Below are 17,388 nucleotides of genomic sequence, written 5' to 3' on the forward strand. Positions count from 1 at the left end.
AAAATAAACAAGATTGTTGTTGTAAATGATCTGTGATTTATTTAGGAACTCTCAATGGAGCTGACCAAAAGCATTTAAAATACAATCTCTATTTTTGCATCCTTTATACAAAAAGAAAAATGGATAGGAAGTGGATGTGAGGGAAAACCGTTTCAAACTGGATGAAAGTGAAACCTCATACCAGACCTAAGGCACAATTATATTTGTATTGTGGATAAAAGGCGACTAAGCAATAAAACAAACCAACACTATAGGGTATTACATATAAGAGAAGAAATGTCTGAGCTGTGAGCACAGAAGCTGATCTTCAATGCCACACACACAAACCACTGACTGGCAGAGATCAGAGGGGAAGGGGATGGTGGAACAGAAATAGGCATATTTTTTCATCGTCTTTGGTTAATCCCTGTTAGATTCTTCAGCTGGAAAAAAGAAAAAAATCTCCAGTCACTACTAAACACACAGAATACAATTGGTATTAAACAAATACAGTGCATGACTTTAAAACATTTAAACAATCTAGGATTCTGAAAAAAAGTAATCCAAGGTTCCAAGCAATGCTGCTATACATGTTCAAGACACATTCTGCGCAGATACAACAGATCTTCACAATGCCTGGAGAAGTGTTTAAAAAGTCAATTCATAATAATAATCCTTTGTTTTGTGGATTTTATCTCTCTAGCACCCTCACCGTAACAGCAGCCCCCAAAAGCCCCTGCGCCACTGCTTCTCCTGTAGATGCCGCCTACAGGACACAATAGCAAAATAGGTGTCAATTACACATATTGAGTTCCCTTAATATAGGTTGTATACTAGTGAGTTCTTTCTAATGATTTATATTTGATCACTAGTGACCTGTTACCTAATTAAGGGGACTATGCACAGACTAAGGAAATGGTACCCGTTTGGCGGCGCCAGCCATGTTGACAATATCCTGGATTCGGTTTTCAAGGAAGTTCCAGGTGTCCTGGAAGTCTTCTGAGGAGTCCTGTATCATCACCAGCTCAGTGGTGTTATAGATCCCTGTCAGTGCGGCCCGTTTCGTATACCAGTTCAACTGATATAGGAAAAAAGTGAAAACTGAATAACAAAGATTTTGATACATAGACATACTATTAAAGTGGTTGTTGAAAGACAAAAACTTAAAAAGGAAACATTTGGATTGGGCTGATTTATAAACAATTGACAAAATCATGTCAGTTGTGCGCACATGTACAATTAATGAGAGGAGAGGACATATAATATGGAGATTAATAGGGTAGACAGAGTTAAAGGTGAAAGGGACAATGAGAGTGCAGTGTGAGGATAGGTGGCGAGTAGTAACCTTCGCAGAGGCTGGTCGGATAGTATGAGGTGCCTGATGAACGGGGGTGAGGAAGACATTGGGAGAGGGGTACTTAGGCTGAGAAGGTCGACTCACATCTGTGGAACGGTCTCCAGCGTAGTACCAGATATCATCCACCAGGGTGGAGAGGTGCTTCAGACTGTCTGGGATGTTGTGTGGGAGGAGCAGAATACTCATAGCCTGGAGAGAGGAGAAAGGAAGATATACTTTAAAATCAGCAGGAAAAAAAACAGATGTCTGTTACTGAGTGTAATAATTTGAGGGAGACTAATGTAGATGGCAAAGTGATACATTCGATCATGTAAGCTATATGGCACATCTACGCACAGATGTAATAAATGATTGCCTCTACTAGTGTATCAAGACGATGTTACAAGATTAGGCTACCTTATACCAATCAGTAGCTTGAACTGGTTTAAGGTGAAGAGATTAACTGTCACATGTCTAGTTGATGTCTAAAATCTAATTGTTATACTGTGTTGTGTGCAAGATACCTGTGGCCAATTATCCATGTATGGTGTCAACATCCTCAATCTAGTCTCCACAGCATCTCTAAGAAACTCAGCAGTTTTCTTTGGTCTGCAAGAAATCACGTGGTTAACACATGCTCACACACACCAATAACAATCACATCCATGTTTAAATCCTAACTGCGCACGAAAAGTGCACTATTCTTGCACCTGCTAATTTGAGTGTGAGGGAGCTTACTCAGCCTGACCAAGTTGGACCTGGTTGTGCTGCTCTGCCATTTGCTCTGTTAGCTGGGCATTGCACTGAGCAATGAAGTGCAAAACCAGGTCCCCTGCTCCATTCTGGAACATTCCACTGGAGGCTGCTGAGAGGCCCAGTGTCTGCTCCGAGAAAAACAGTAACAGGAAAGAAACAATTACATTTAGTCACGTAGGTAAATCTCTCCATCCACACAACTACAGTAAATCCAACTTCCCTCCACTCACTTACCTCAGCCCCTGCTGAAATGGCCTCAAGAGTCCAACCATGTAGTTGGACAAAGTCCAGTGCAGCGTTAAGGATGTGTGCTTGCAGTTGCTCCTCTGTTTCATACTCTTCTCCTTGTTCTCCACTCTGGTCTGCATAACTGCAGTGACAATAGAGAGCACACAGCATAGACCATTGGCATGCACACGTCATAAGTAACTTAAGAGCAAAATGTCACATAAATGTTTCAGAGGGAAAAACCACAACATGGTATTGTAATGTTATTATGCACTGGTAAAATGGGTGTCAGTTCAGTTTGGTGGAACCTAACCTAGTGTTGGGCTGGGGAGCCTCCTTAGCATCAGCTTCGGGTGCAGGCGCTTCCTGCGTATATGTGGCAGTGTTGTTTTTAAATGGGTGGGCTCGGTAATGCTCGTGGTAGGTTGTAGTTGAGGATGCAGCAGAGGATGGGGGGACAGGGATGGACTTGTCCTTGTCCTCCTGAAGACGAAGTGCAGCACAGTGGAAGCCTCGTCTCAGGCCATTGCATTGGGGACTGGATGATTTTGGAACTACCACTACGAGAAACAATCAGAAAAGTATGCTCTAATGATGTTCATACTGACACGATGCATCCTGTATTCTGACTGAGCACACGTATGAACTAAATTGCCTAATATTGGCAAATAATTAAAGCTCCGTAAATTGTGACCGGGGGGGTAGTTTCTCGGTAGGAGTCTCTATGTGAGCAGTTTGTGAAAATACTTGGATAATGTAACCCCCGTCACAATTTACGGGGTTAGCCTAATTAGCTAACTATGTTTATTGGATCGAAGAGCTCAACACTTGCAGTTGTGATAACTACATGTGTTTTCTTGCGTTGAGATTTAGATTACAATGAGTAGCCAACATTATATTACCAGATTCTGTCCTTCATGATCACCTTCTGCTTAAAGTGACATTGGTTGGCTAGCTAGTTCCCAAGTTCTCTCGCGATTTAGACCTAAATCAATGTACACGATTACTAAAGTCAAGTCCCTGAGCTACTGGTTAATGCCTACAGACAAAGACCAACTAGCAAGTCTTGGCTCACCGCTGCCAAAACCCCGTAGGGCCCTTCCAACTCGTAGTCCTCGTAGCAGCGCCGCCATATCCAGCTGCTAACAGATATTTAGACATCAGACGCATCATTTTTACGCGACTCACTTACGCAGCACGTAATACACGTCATTGCTTTGACCGGAGAGGTAAGTTAGCAGGTCAGCTAACATTGACCGAAAACCTTTTTGCCTTATTTCACGTTCAGAAAGTTTCACAATCAAAGCGGAACTACCACACACAGGTTTTGTTAATCTACAGTGAATTTGCACAGCGAAGACATACATTTTGATGTGGACGTTTTGTTAGCTGTTCGTTAAACAACGTTAGCTTACTAGCTAACTAATTTAGCTGGTTGGTAACTTGTCACGAAGAGAAAAGCACATTTGAACATCTTTAATTAAGAGTCAAGACCAAGACAATGTATTAAACGTGATGTGCTAAAATGGGCTTGATGATGTCTGTATGACTGGCAGTACATTTGCCATAAACGTTCGGTTTCTAGTCATTACGTTCTAGTTACACCTGATAGCCTGGATATCAGTCTCTTTAGCTAATCTACTCCCTGTCATGTGCCAAAGAGACTGGCCTTTCTGACGGTTACAGACTGTGCCGTTTAAGATTAGAGAGGTTTTTTTTTAAAGAGCATGGCTTTATTTCTATTACAGCATATTGGATGACTGTCATTCATATTCCATTCACCCAGCTCAATGTAACATCGATGGGTTAAGACTACTATATGATACTCGACCTATAATGAGGTTGCTATAACCTAGTTTACGAATTCAAGTTTATAACGTAGGTGCACATGTCGGTACAAATGGATGTAATCAAGCTAACTGAGTGACACATTCAGTATCTCATTGCACGCTCTTGCCTGCATCTAGTTGATCTATGGTGTAATCATAAATCCAAACAGTTACGCTTTGCAACCAAAACGAGAGTCTCTCTGTTCGGTTTGCTTCCGTTTAAGATTTATTTTATTTTTTTCTCCAACAGAATTAATACACCCCTGATCAGCAGCACCCACAGATCACATTCATATCAGCCACATACAAACAGCATCATCGCTTTACTTGTTGTATAATTCCTTCTCACATCTATGCACTCTCCTCTCACTTTTTTCCTTCGCTTGTGGACTTCAGTGAACACCACAATAGCTGTCTGTGACCAGGTACTTAGTAAACCCACAGTACAGCAAACAGTTTATCAATTACACTGGCGTGCCCCAGTGGCAATAAATGAATACAACCAAAAGCTTACCTTGACTTGGAAGAGTTCCAGTGTTGGACAGCCTTACATGCTGACCAGACAGGACACGTCGCATGCTCGAGCGTCGCAAAATAAATGTAGAAATCCATATTATTCAATTATTGCGCCAACGAGCATCTGCGACGCCAAGGGCTAAAATAGAACTCTGGCCCTCGCTACATATTCGTCGCCAGACCCACTGGCTCCAGGTCATCTACAAGTCCATGCTAGGTAAAGCTCCGCCTTATCTCAGTTCACTGGTCACGATGGCAACACCCACCCGTAGCACGCGCTCCAGCAGGTGTATCTCACTGATCATCCCTAAAGCCAACACCTCATTTGGCCGCCTTTCCTTCCAGTTCTCTGCTGCCTGTGACTGGAACGAATTGCAAAAATCGTTGAAGTTGGAGACTTTTATCTCCCTCACCAACTTTAAACATCTGCTATCTGAGCAGCTAACCGATCGCTGCAGCTGTACATAGTCCATCGGTAAATAACCCACCCAATTGACCTACCTCATCCCCATACTGTTTTTATTTATTTACTTTTCTGCTCTTTTGCACACCAGTATCTCTACCTGCACATGACCATCTGATAATGTATCACTCCAGTGTTAATCTGCTAAATTGTAATTATTCGCCTGCCTCCTCATGACTTTTGCACACAATGTGTATAGACTCTTTTTTTCTTTTCTTTTTTCTACTGTGTTATTGACTTGTTTATTCCATGTCTATCTCTGTGTTGCTGTCTGTTCACACTGCTATGCTTTAATCTTGGCCAGGTCGCAGTTGTAAATGAGAACTTGTTCTCAACTAGCCTACCTGGTTAAATAAAAAAATACTTTCTGACGCAGATCGCGCTGAAAGTCCTGCCTCTCCCATCTCCTCATTGATTTATAGAAGCAGTTACCCACGTGCCATCTCCTCATTGGTTATATCCACGTGGGTGATTGAAAGATGAACTGTTTTGCCGGTAGTCGTGGTAATACAATGAAAGTTTAGATGCGATCACCATATAAATTAAACAATGAAAAGGCCTGGAAGGAGGAGAGATGACTAGAAACGATTTGGATGTCCGTTTTATGTGTGGATTAATTGTCGGAATAGAGGTCCTTGTGCATTTCAGGTAAAATAACAACTCAATGTTTATATCCCAGGACAAATTAGCTAGCGACAGCAAGTTAACTAAATAGGTCAAATTAACGTTAGCTAGCAAGTGCAAGCTAACTAGCCAAATTGCCATACATGTTTAATGCTTGTTTAATGTCCCTAAATTAATGTCATTTGTTCAGAGTTTGTTTTGATATTTTAACATGCGTGTAGTGATCGAATTTGGTGTGGGGGGGGGCAAAATACATTTATGCACGATGGCGCACGCAAGCAGCCTGTTTGGGTTCCGTGTGAGCCAGCTAGCTTAACATACATATAATACCTCTGTTTGATCCAAGTGTTTGAAAACTCTAAATTAGCTAGGTGCATTAGCTAAGTAAGTGGGAAAAATGTATACAAAATCTCTTCTTTTTCTTCTTAATTTAAGACATTAATTTGTTCAAAACTGTCCAACTATTGTCTTTCTCTCTTTAAGTTAAGTCTTTAAATTTGATGTGCTGCAGTGCTAACTAGCTGTAGTTTATGCTTTCAGTACTAGATTAATTCTCTGATTCTTTGATTGGGTGGACATGTCAGTTCATGCTGCAAGAGCTCTGATAGGATGGAGGATGTCCTCCGGAAGTCATCATAATTACTGTGTAAGCCTATGGAAGGGGGTGGGAACCATTAGCATCCAAGGTTTAGTATTGAAGTTTGTTGTACCCAGAGGAGGGCGGAAAATAGCTGTCCTCTGGCTTCACCATGGTGCTACCACAGAGAGTGCTGTTGAGGCCACTGTAAACCATTGCAAAACAGTGTGTTTTAAACCATTATTTGGTGCCTTGAATATATTTAGTGGAGTTTTATCTAAAAAGGACAACTTTTTTGTTTCACTTTTTATTTTTCGGAAATTCACTGAGTAGGATGGTCCTCCCCCTCTTGAGTAACCTCCACTGCTTTCTGCCGTCTTCAAATATGAACATTCCATCATTAATGAGCTAGAGTTCAGAGGACGTGATCCTGATTTGATTACCCTCAGCTATGCTCAAAGTACAACTATAATGCAAATATTGGAACTATATCACTTTTTTCTCTCCACAGAACACGTTGCTAAGCAACCGATTTTTGATTGTCCAGAGTAGATGAAACCAGTTTGTCAAAAGATGCTAGCTCATTATGTCTAAATTCTCAAACTAAATAGTTACATTTTGCAATTGAACCACAAAACTGCTTCATTCAGAGTTTAAGCCTCAAAATTCAACCATTTGCCTAGCTAAGAGATAAATGTTTTTGACGTTATAAATTCCAATTCTATTTCAGGCTCCACATGTTGTCGTAGAAAATATTCATGTTATTTCCAACAACCCTTTAAGCAATTCTGCCGTAAATCAAGCGCATATTGAAAGTTTAAATTGCTGAAAGACCAGTCTTTTTGTCAACGACAAGGAGTGGAATGTTAGCTATAGAGATTGCTACTCATGATGTCCTAGGTCTTAAACACAATGAGTCTGAGACTGCCATCATTTAAGTCATTTGTGGTGAGGAGGGGCACTGTACAAAACAAAGCCCAATTCATTTTCCTAACAATTGTTTACAGACAGATTATTTCACTTATAATTCACTGTATCACAATTCCAGTGCGTAAGAAGTTTACATGCACTAAGTTGACTGTGCCTTTAAACAGCTTGGGAAATTCCAGAAAATTACGTCATGGCTTTAGAAGCTTCTGATAGGTTAATTGACATAATTTGAGTCAATTGGAGGTGTACCCGTGGATGTATTTCAAGCCTACCTTCAAACTCAGTCCCTCTTTGCTTGACGTCATGGGAAAATCAAAAGAAATCAGTCAAGACTTCAGAAAAATATAAGCAAGTATAAACACCATGGGACCACGCAGCCGTCATACCGCTCAGGAAGGAGACGCATTCTGTTTCCTAGAGATGAACGTACTTTGAAGTACAAATCAATCCCAGAACAACAGCAAAGGACCTTGTGAAGATGCTGGAGGAAACGGGTACAAAATGATCTATGTCCACAGTAAAACGAGTCCTATATCTATATATATATATATATATATATCGACATAACCTGAAAGGCGTCTCAGCAAGGAAGAAGCCACTGCTCCAAAACCGCCATAAATAAGTTCCAACATTGTGGTAAAATGGCTTAAGGCCAACAAAGTCAAGGTATTGGAGTGGCCATCACAAAGCCCTGATCTCAACCCTAACTAAAATTTGTGGGCACAACTGAAAAACCATGTGCGAGCAAGGAGGCCTACAAACCTGACTCAGTTACACCAGCTCTGTCAGGAGGAATGAGCCAAAATTCTCCCAACTTATTGTGGGAAGCTTGTGGAAGCCTACCCAAAATGTTTGGCCAAGTTAAACAATTTAAAGGCAATGCTACCAAATACTAATTGAGTGTATGTAAGCTTCTGACCCACTGGGAACGTGATGAAATAAATAATTCTCTCTACCATTCTGACATTTCACATTTTTAAAATAAAGTGGTGATCCTAACTGACCTAAGACGGGTATTTTTTACTAGGATTAAATGTCAGGAATTGTGAAAAACCGAGTTTAAATGTATTTGGCTAAGGTGTACGTAAACTTCCAACTTCTACTGTACGTGTGTTCATGAGGTTGGACTCTGAACTGCTGAGGTGAGGTGATCTGATTTTTCTAGCTTGGTGGGAAAAAACAATGACATGGAACTAAATTTACAAATGTATTTTCACTATAGTCCTTTTATTAATTATAACACAGCAATTGATTACCCCTCCACTGTTTTAACATTTTTGGCCTACCTTGTATATTTTTTAGTCACCCATGTTTGGTAGCCTATGCTGTTGGTACAGGGATAGACATAATTTGTAAATGCAAATCTGATTGGATACAGCGTTTGATTATTGGAATATCAACCGCAATTTAAACTTTTTCTTACAGAGGGCTGGTCACCTTACACTAACCCTAATCCTTATGTCTGTAAATGGTGCTGGCAGTAACCAATTCAGAACAATTTTGATATCCCAACAGAAGTCAGTAAAGCATTCTGTATGGTACAAGGTCACTTTCACTTCTGTTTCTCAATCTTGAATCTACGACTCATGAGACAGCTACTATCAGGTACCGATAAACTATTGGGTGGTTGAGTTTACTCCTCTGTCCCCAACACTTGGTGTCTTATCAGCATGACAGTTACAGTGCATTCAGAAAGTATTCTGACCCCTTGACTTTTTCCACATTTTGTTACGTTACAGCCTTATTCTAAAATTGATTAAATGTAACATTTTCCTCATCAATCTACACACAATACCCCATAATGACAAAGTTAAAACAGGTTTTTAGAATACCTTATCAGACCCTTTTCTTTGAGACTCGAAATTGAGCTCCGGTGCATCTGGTTTCCATTGATCATCCTAGAGGTTTCTACACTTGTGATAAATTCAACTGATTGGACATGATTTGGAAAGGCACACCCTTGTGCCTTGGTCACCTCCCTAAGGTCCCACAGTTGACAGTACATGTCAGAGCAAACACCAAGCCATGAGGTCAAAGTAATTGTCCATAGAGCTCCGAAACAGGATTGTCTAGAGGCACAGATCTGGAGAAGGGTAGCAAAAAAATTCTGCAGCCTTGAAGGTCCCCAAGAACACAGTGGCCTCCATCGTTCTTTAATAATCGAAAAATTGATGTAATAAATGTATCACTAGACACTTTAAACAATGGCACTTTATATAATGTTTACATACCCTACATTACTCATCTCATATGTATATACTGTACTCTATACCATCTACTGCATCTTGCCTATGCCATTCGGCCATCACTCATTCATATATTTGTATGTACATATTCTTATTAATTCCTTTACACTTGTGTGTGTATAAGGTAGTTGTTGTGAAATTGTTAGATTACTTGTTAGATATTACTGCATGGTCGGAACTAGAAGCACAAGCATTTTGCTACACTCGCATGAACATCTGCTAACCATGTGTATGTGACAAATACAATTTGAGTTGATAAATGGAAGACGTTTGGAACCACCAAGACTCTTCCTAGAGCTGGCCACCTGGCCAAACTGAGTAATTGGGGGGAGACGGGCTTTGGTCAGGGAGGTGACCAAGAACTCAATGCTCACTCTGAGAGAGCTCCAGAGTTCCTCTGTGGAGATGGGAGAACCTGCCAGACGGAAGCCACTCCTCAGTAAAATGACAGCACGCTTGGGGGACAAGTGTCTTAATGTCTTTGAGTGGCCCAGCCAGAGCCTAGACTTGAAAATGGCTGTGCAGCAACGCTCCCTATCCAACCTGACAGAGTTTGAGAGGATCTGCAGAGAAGAATGGGAGAAACTCCCAAAATACATGGGTGCCAAGCTTGTAGCGTCATACCCAAGAAGACTCTAGGCTGCCAAAGGTGCTTCAACAAAGTACTGAGTAAAGGGTCTGAATATTTAAATCCATTTTTAGAAAAAGACTAACTTAACAAAATATGGAAAAGTCAAAGGGTCTGAGTACTTTCTGAATGCACTGTATGTTCTGTCTGCTTGGGTATCTCAATTTTGGGAGGAGTCAATTAGGGGGCAGTGTCCACATTTTGGTGGTTTCTTTGGATTGATTTAACTTAAAATGCTAGTAAGTGTGTTAATGTATTGACTGTTGTTCTGTTTGCAGGAGACCATGGCAGACCTTGGTGTAAAAGCGGGGGATAAGGTGCTGTTGGTGTGGCGCCAACCCTCATCCCCAACAGCCCTGAAGGAGCTGGCAGAGAGTCTAGGGTCCATGGTTGGCTCTGAGGGCCGAGTGTCACTGGAGAATATGGAGAGACTTCTAATGTGTGAGTGACCCTTTCCTAAGGTTCTGTTTCAACAGTTGGCCAATGCTATATCAAAACTCTTGCATTCTGATGTTCTATGCACTTGTTAAAAGGCATTGTATTGTAAAATTGTACTTGCTACTCCAACGATAAGGTGAGCCACCAAAATGCCTGCCAATCCTCTCCTTTCCTCAGCTTCACATGCAGCATCAACTTATGACTGGGTCCTCTCAAGTCTACTCCCTGACAGCGCTTCCATTCACACCTCAGAGACGCTAGCAGAGATGGCCAGAGTGATAAAACCTGGTGGGAAACTAGTGCTAGAGGAACCTGTTACAGGTAAGAGGGGTGAAGAGTGCAAAGTCTCCATGGTCATTATTGAGGACACATAGTAAATTACTGACTCTTGACACTTGATACCTGTCCTTTTTCTCAGGAACTAATGACCAACAAGTGAGGACTGCTGAAAAGCTTATGTCAGCCTTGAAGTTGTCTGGCCTGGTGTCTGTCACTGAGGTGAGTAAACCAGCACTGGATTGGTAAATATCCACTCCTCCAGGCTCTTTATACACTGACACATTTTTTGTTTACCAACATTGGCAGATCAGTAAAGGACCCCTGACTCCAAAAATGTTGTCTGCCCTGAGGACATCTACAGGCTTCCAGGGGAACACTCTCTCCAGGGTGCGCATGTCTGCTTCCAAACCCAACTTTGAGGTGGGCTCCTCTAGCCAGCTGAAGCTTTCCTTTGGGAAAAAGACACTAAAACCAGGTATGTGAAGTTCTCCTTCCTTCTGTTACTATTTCAAACTTTTCCTCTTGCTTCTGGCCTTTACAAATGTATTCCTTTTCTTGTTGCAGAAGACAAACCAGCTCTTGACCCCAATGTTGAAAAGGCATGGACCCTGTCAGCCAATGACATGGATGATGATGATGTGGTGTGTGTTTGGTTGTATTTGTGTGTAGATCTATAAATCTATGATTTACTGCATTCGATGGTGGTCTCAATATGCCTTTCACCTGTCCCTTCAGGACCTGGTGGACTCCGATGCTCTCCTGGATGCAGATGATCTAAAGAAGCCAGATGCAGCCTCCCTCAAGGCGCCCTCTTGTGGTGACGGAACAACCAAGAAAAAGAAAGCTTGCAAGAACTGGTGAGAAACACCCCTCACCCTTTCTTTGGTTACAGAAAAGAGGGCTCATCCATACACCAACAAGATTGCTGGAGTCATAACCAAGAGACATGAGTGATGAAGTTCAACTGATTATTGAATATCCCTTATGCAAATATGGAGATAATCACACATAGTTGCCTTGTATCATAATTGTAATTTGTCATTACTCCTCTTATGTAGCTCTTGTGGTCTTGCTGAGGAGTTAGAACAAGAAAGCAAGGGTGTCCAGACGATCAGCCAGCCCAAGTCAGCGTGTGGAAGTGTGAGTGTCACTCTTTTCCCATCATACTGTAGCTTTGTGTCGGCACATGTCTCCTTTGTGAAGCCAGTTTGTAGTTGCTGACCTGACCTTTTGATCTGTATTTCAGTGTTACCTGGGTGATGCCTTCCGATGTGCCAGCTGTCCGTATCTTGGGATGCCTGCCTTTAAACCTGGGGAGAAGGTTGTCCTGGCCAACATGGGGCTAAATGATGCCTAGGAACACATATTTATGTAGTGTCACATTATTTACATTCCTTACACACTGCTAACCTATCACCCCCTAGAGCAATGTTCCCTCTTTTTTTCCAGCACTGGGCAAATGTCAGGTCTGCTGTGCACATACTTGAATGTTGTGAGAACTCACATTTACTGTGAACACTGAGGATGTACCCACTTTAAGTTAGTTTTAACAGTGGTCAAGTACGCTACTGTTGCTATTTGAACATAATGTAGGCCTATCAGTGTGGCCTACCATCAAAAACAATGAAAACATGCATCCTGTAACATGGAAATAGAACAGCTATCAATCAGCCTACAGTAGCAGCTAATGTGTGGTGTTCAATGTAGGCTACATTCCATAAGACTTTAGAAAAAAACATGCAGGGTTTGACATTAACTTGTTTATCCACTTGTCCTTCAGACAAGGTGACAAAAAATATAGTTTGATGCAAGAAACCACTTTACAAAATAAAATGCATTTATTATTCCCATACCATTATTACAGAAAGACAAATTATCCTACCCTCTCTATATTGGCTACTTAACTCAATAACTAGCAAAGGATATGAACAAAATGTGCACACATGGCAACATGCAGCTCTTGCTTTGATCTCAACACAAGCGTATCTACTAACGACCACTCATGCTGTAAACACAGTCCAGTTCAAAGGAAACGGCACAGATCCATATATGGCAATGTTTTATTTGCAAATAGGCTTACTGCAGCTCTGATTATGCCACACTGGTCTGTGTAGACTGCAGAGTATGGGCTGAGTCGTGCAGTGTCAATGCAATAGAATCTTACTCTGATGCGTTCTGCTTAATAACAAAATCTCTTGCATAGTTTGTTTTGTTTCAGTATGTTGCATTGAAAGTGGCTAATATTGTGTTGATTCGATCACAATTGTCAGAGTAAAGGGAAAACATTATCAGTGTAACTAACGGGGAAAACTCTGAAGTTTAATCCCATGCTTCTCTCTCTTTGGGCTGATATTTATTTTGCTCCACAGTCCCGGGGGAGCTGCACGGCAGTCTCTGGGCTACTGCGTACCCACTTGCAGTTTAGAGGGAAGATTGCCCTGCAGTACTTGTTCAATGCCGGGTTCTCAATGAGGAGAGTGGTTCTACATCTAATTTTTGTGAGAGCAAAAACCAGATTGAGTTTAAGAAAATGAAGGCCTAATGCACTGAATTGCAGTCAGAAATGTGTTATTGCTGGTTGTATACAGTTGTAATACATGTATTAGGAGTAGAATTTAAAGTATCCAAACATGACTGAATACATCATCATTGCATCAATCCAGGCTACGACCATGTGAAAACTACAATATGCTACTGGATACAGTGAAGATTTCACAGAGCAGTCACCATATTTCAAGTATAACTGGAACTGTCGATTTGTCAGTTCAGTGAATCATGTGTATTTTACTATCTTTTTAACAATAAAAAAATCTGTTAATCATAGTACAAGTTCATTTTTTTCAGGATAACCAAAAGATTGTTAGATCTAATCCCTGACCTGACAAGGTAAAAATCTGTTCTGGCCCTGAACAAGGCAGTTAACCCACTGTTCCTAGACCTTGCTTAGTTAAAAGGTTAAATTAAAAGAATACATTGTCACAACTGATTGGCTCAAACACATTAAGTAAAGAAATTCCACAAATTAACTTAAGGCACACCTGTTAATTAAAATGCATTCCAGGTGACTACCTCATGAAGCTGGTTGAGAGAATGCCAGGAGTGTGCAAAGCTGTCATCAGGGCAAAGGGTGGCCACTTTGAAGAATCTCAAAATATATTTTGATTTGTTTCAAACACTTTTGTTTACTTGATTTATTTCACCTTTATTTAACCAGGTAGGCCAGTTGAAGAAGTTCTAATTTACAACTGCAACCTGGCCAAGATAAAGCAAAGCAATGTGACAAAACAGTCCCACAAACGAACATACAGTCAACACAAAATAAAAAAAATATGAATCCATATGTATTATTTCATAGATTTGATGTCTTCACTGTTATTTTTACTATTTTCTACATGTAGACTAATAGAAAACCCTGGAATGAGTAGGTGTGGTCAAACCTTTGACTGGTACTGTAAATACATATACTCTCCCTTCCGGGATGGCTACATGGTCCTCCCCCGCCCTCCCTTCAGCAAACCTTCTCCTCCCTTCCGAAAGGCAGAAACTCAAACTGGAAGAACCCGTGCTAAGGTCTATTTAGGGAAGTGTTGAGTGCAATAGAGATTGCATCGTCTGTGGATCCAGGCCATAAGACTCCTGAACAGCTAATCAAATGGCTACCCGGACTATATCCATAAAACAGCTGCTTGCTGTTTTATCTGTGCAGTCACTTTACCCCTACCTATATGTACATAATACCTCAATTACCTTGACTAACCTGTACCCCCGCTCATTGACTCATTCCCGTTACCCACTGTATATAGCCTCATTATTTTATTGTTGCTCGTTTATTTTTTACTTTAGTTTATTTAATAAATATTTTTTTCTTAAAACTGCATCGTTGGTTAAGGGCTTGTAAGTAAGCAATATGCGGTAACGTCTAAACCTATTGTATTCGGTGCATGTCACCAATAAAATTAGATTTGATTAGCCAAGCGAGGGAAGTTGGCAACGTTAGCCCCTCAGCACTCGTTTTTGATTGAGTTTGCGAGTGTCCAATTATGTTCACCATGGGGCCTGAAACGCCCCATAATTCAATTTCCGATGATTGTACATCTGCTAAGAAAAGTCAGCCAAAACTTAAAACCAACATTAATATGGAGAACCGTGGGACGAAGGAGTGACATTACTGGGCAAGAGCTGGCCATTTAAAATGAATTCATTCTTCCCTCGCCCTGCAAGTGTAAACTCATCAGATGTCATCAGAAGTGTCCACTTAATTTGAGGGCTGAGGGGAGTGGGTGTGTCTTTTACGTGTTTGGAATGCAGCCACGGTGACTGAGTTCATCAGGAAGTGTATAGGGGATGTTCCCACTGTGACTATTAAAACCTACCCAAACCAAAAACTGTGATAGATGGCAGCATTCGCGTGTTAAACCTCGAAAGGCTGCCGGTCCAGACGGTATATCTATCTGCATCCTCAGAGCATGTGCAGACCAGCTGGCTGGAGTGTTTATGGACATATTCAATCTCTCCATATCCCAGTCTGCTGTCCCCACTTGCTTAAAGATGTCCACCATCGCTTTCTTCGATACAGGAACAAAGGTAACTGAACTAAATGACTATCACCCCGTAACACTCACTTCATCATGAAGTGCTTTGAGAGGCTAGTTAAGAATCATATCAACTCCAAAAAGTGAAAAGTTTAAGTTCCTCGGAGTACACATTTCTTACAATCTGAAATGGTCCACCCACAGAGACAGTGTGGTGAAGGCGCAACAGCACCTATTCAACCTCAGTAAGCTGAAGAAATGTGGCTTGACCCCTAAGACCCTCACAAACGTATGTATAATGGAGAACATCCTGTCGGGCTGCATCACCGCCTGGTACGGCAACTGCACCGCAGGGCTCTCCAGAGGGTGGTGTGGACTGCGCAACGCATCATAGGGGCACACTGCCTGCCCTCCAGGACATCTACAGCACCTGATGTCACAGGAAGGCCAAAAAGATCAAAGATATCAACCACCTGAGCCATGGCCTGTTCACCCCACTATCATCCAGAAGGCAAGGTTTGTACAGGTGCATCAAAGCTGGGACCGAGAGACTGAAAAACAGCTTCCATCTCAAGGCCATCAGACTGTTAAATTGCCATCATTAGCCGGCTACTATCCGGTTACTCAACCCAACACCTTAGAGGCTGCTGCCCTATATACATAGAAATGGAATCACTGGTCACTTTAAACGGAACACTAATCATGTTTACATACTGTTTTACTAATTTCATATGTATATTCTGTATTTTAGTCAATGCCACTCAGACATTTCTCTTCCTAATATTTATATATTTTTTAATTCCATTCTTTACTTTTAGATTTGTGTGTATGTTTGTGAATTGTTAGATACTACTGCACTGTTGGACCTTGGAACACAAACAGTTCATTACACCCGAAATATCATCTGCTAAATATATGTATGTGACCAATAAAATTTGATTTGAGCAGTGTAGCGTTTAGTGACGCAAAACTTTAGTGGTCAAAACCATTCATCTTGGGGCGAGGGGGTTTGGAAAGTGCTATCATATCACGCAATTATACCATTTATGAAATGGTTCAGATATATATATATAGTACACAGACTAGCTAAAAAATAAGTGAAAATGTACAAACTATACAATGGATTATGATAATTTTGTGGTAAAAAAAAAGTGAAGGTGCAAAAACATGTTTGCACCCCACCATTTTAATTTGCTCCATGGCGGCAAGTGATAAGAAGGCTGTTCAGCTCCTCTCATTCGCAAAGAGGAATAACTTTGTAGCTTGTTCTGATTAATAAACAATGCCATGCTGGTGAGTGGTAACATTTAAACAAAACCCAGCCCTGAAACGAAACGTAGGCTGAAAATAATGTCTACATCATAACATAGGAAAAGACACCGTATTCACACAGATTTGCAAAAAGTGGGCAGCTCGGGATTTGTCACTTCATGCCCAAATATATCATACTTTGACTAAAACGATGACTTAAATCGTTGTGCAACATCATGGGTAAACTCTGGCCATCGTCTTTCAGCTCGAAAAGCTTCTCCCCTTATGCAGTTGGCATCCAGCACCTACAGATATACACGTATTAACAACTAGCAACCCTGTAGTCATTGAGGGTTTGCTAATATATTTCTACTAAATTAATGATTTATTTACATGATTCCACTCGTTCAAAGACCTGCTTCAACATTGCAGTTTACCAAACTGAACACCTGGATGGATACAGACAGATATAACTTATTGTGTGGCTGTGTTGGAATATTTTCACGTAATAATAGGCATGTAAACATACAAATAAGAGCATGACAAAGTCAAAATAGCTCCACAACTGCTCTGACTCCACCAGCTGGGTATACACCATGGAACTAGTGGGCACAGCCTTCTGCCTCTTACACACACACTTACCTGGACCAAATTTAAAATGTTATTTGTATTTAACTAGGCAAGTCAGTTAAGAAAACAACTCTTATTTACAATGACGACCTACCCCGGGCAAACCCTAACAACGCTGGGCCAATTGTGCGCCGCCCTATGGGACT

General features: G+C 41.1%; 2 protein-coding genes across 3 annotated transcripts; one reads left to right on the plus strand and one right to left on the minus strand.

The window, feature by feature from the left end:
• Positions 1-13: 13 nt before the first annotated feature.
• On the minus strand, positions 14-3,475 carry LOC124037856 (ubiquinone biosynthesis protein COQ9-B, mitochondrial-like). Its single transcript, XM_046353014.1, has 9 exons — positions 3,375-3,475; positions 2,613-2,859; positions 2,306-2,441; positions 2,054-2,196; positions 1,840-1,924; positions 1,421-1,525; positions 902-1,057; positions 692-745; positions 14-422 (listed from the first exon to the last, which is right to left on the minus strand). Exons 1-9 carry the CDS (start codon positions 3,430-3,432, stop codon positions 387-389), a joined length of 1,020 nt encoding a protein of 339 aa, XP_046208970.1. The 5' UTR covers positions 3,433-3,475; the 3' UTR covers positions 14-386.
• Positions 3,399-13,652, plus strand: LOC124037862 (anamorsin-B). 2 transcript variants are annotated; one of them, XM_046353027.1, is made up of 9 exons: positions 3,399-3,528; positions 10,391-10,553; positions 10,728-10,871; positions 10,969-11,048; positions 11,136-11,304; positions 11,394-11,470; positions 11,565-11,686; positions 11,888-11,969; positions 12,076-13,652. In XM_046353027.1, the coding sequence occupies exons 2-9, from the start codon at positions 10,397-10,399 to the stop codon at positions 12,184-12,186; spliced, it is 942 nt and encodes a 313-aa protein (XP_046208983.1). In that variant the 5' UTR covers positions 3,399-3,528; positions 10,391-10,396; the 3' UTR covers positions 12,187-13,652. The 2 variants fall into 2 exon arrangements, with proteins under 2 accessions (XP_046208983.1, XP_046208993.1); XM_046353037.1 differs by having other exon boundaries at positions 3,521-3,540.
• Positions 13,653-17,388: the final 3,736 nt, after the last annotated feature.

Source organism: Oncorhynchus gorbuscha, linkage group LG01, assembly GCF_021184085.1.
Source record: "Oncorhynchus gorbuscha isolate QuinsamMale2020 ecotype Even-year linkage group LG01, OgorEven_v1.0, whole genome shotgun sequence".
Classification (NCBI taxonomy): domain Eukaryota; kingdom Metazoa; phylum Chordata; class Actinopteri; order Salmoniformes; family Salmonidae; genus Oncorhynchus; species Oncorhynchus gorbuscha.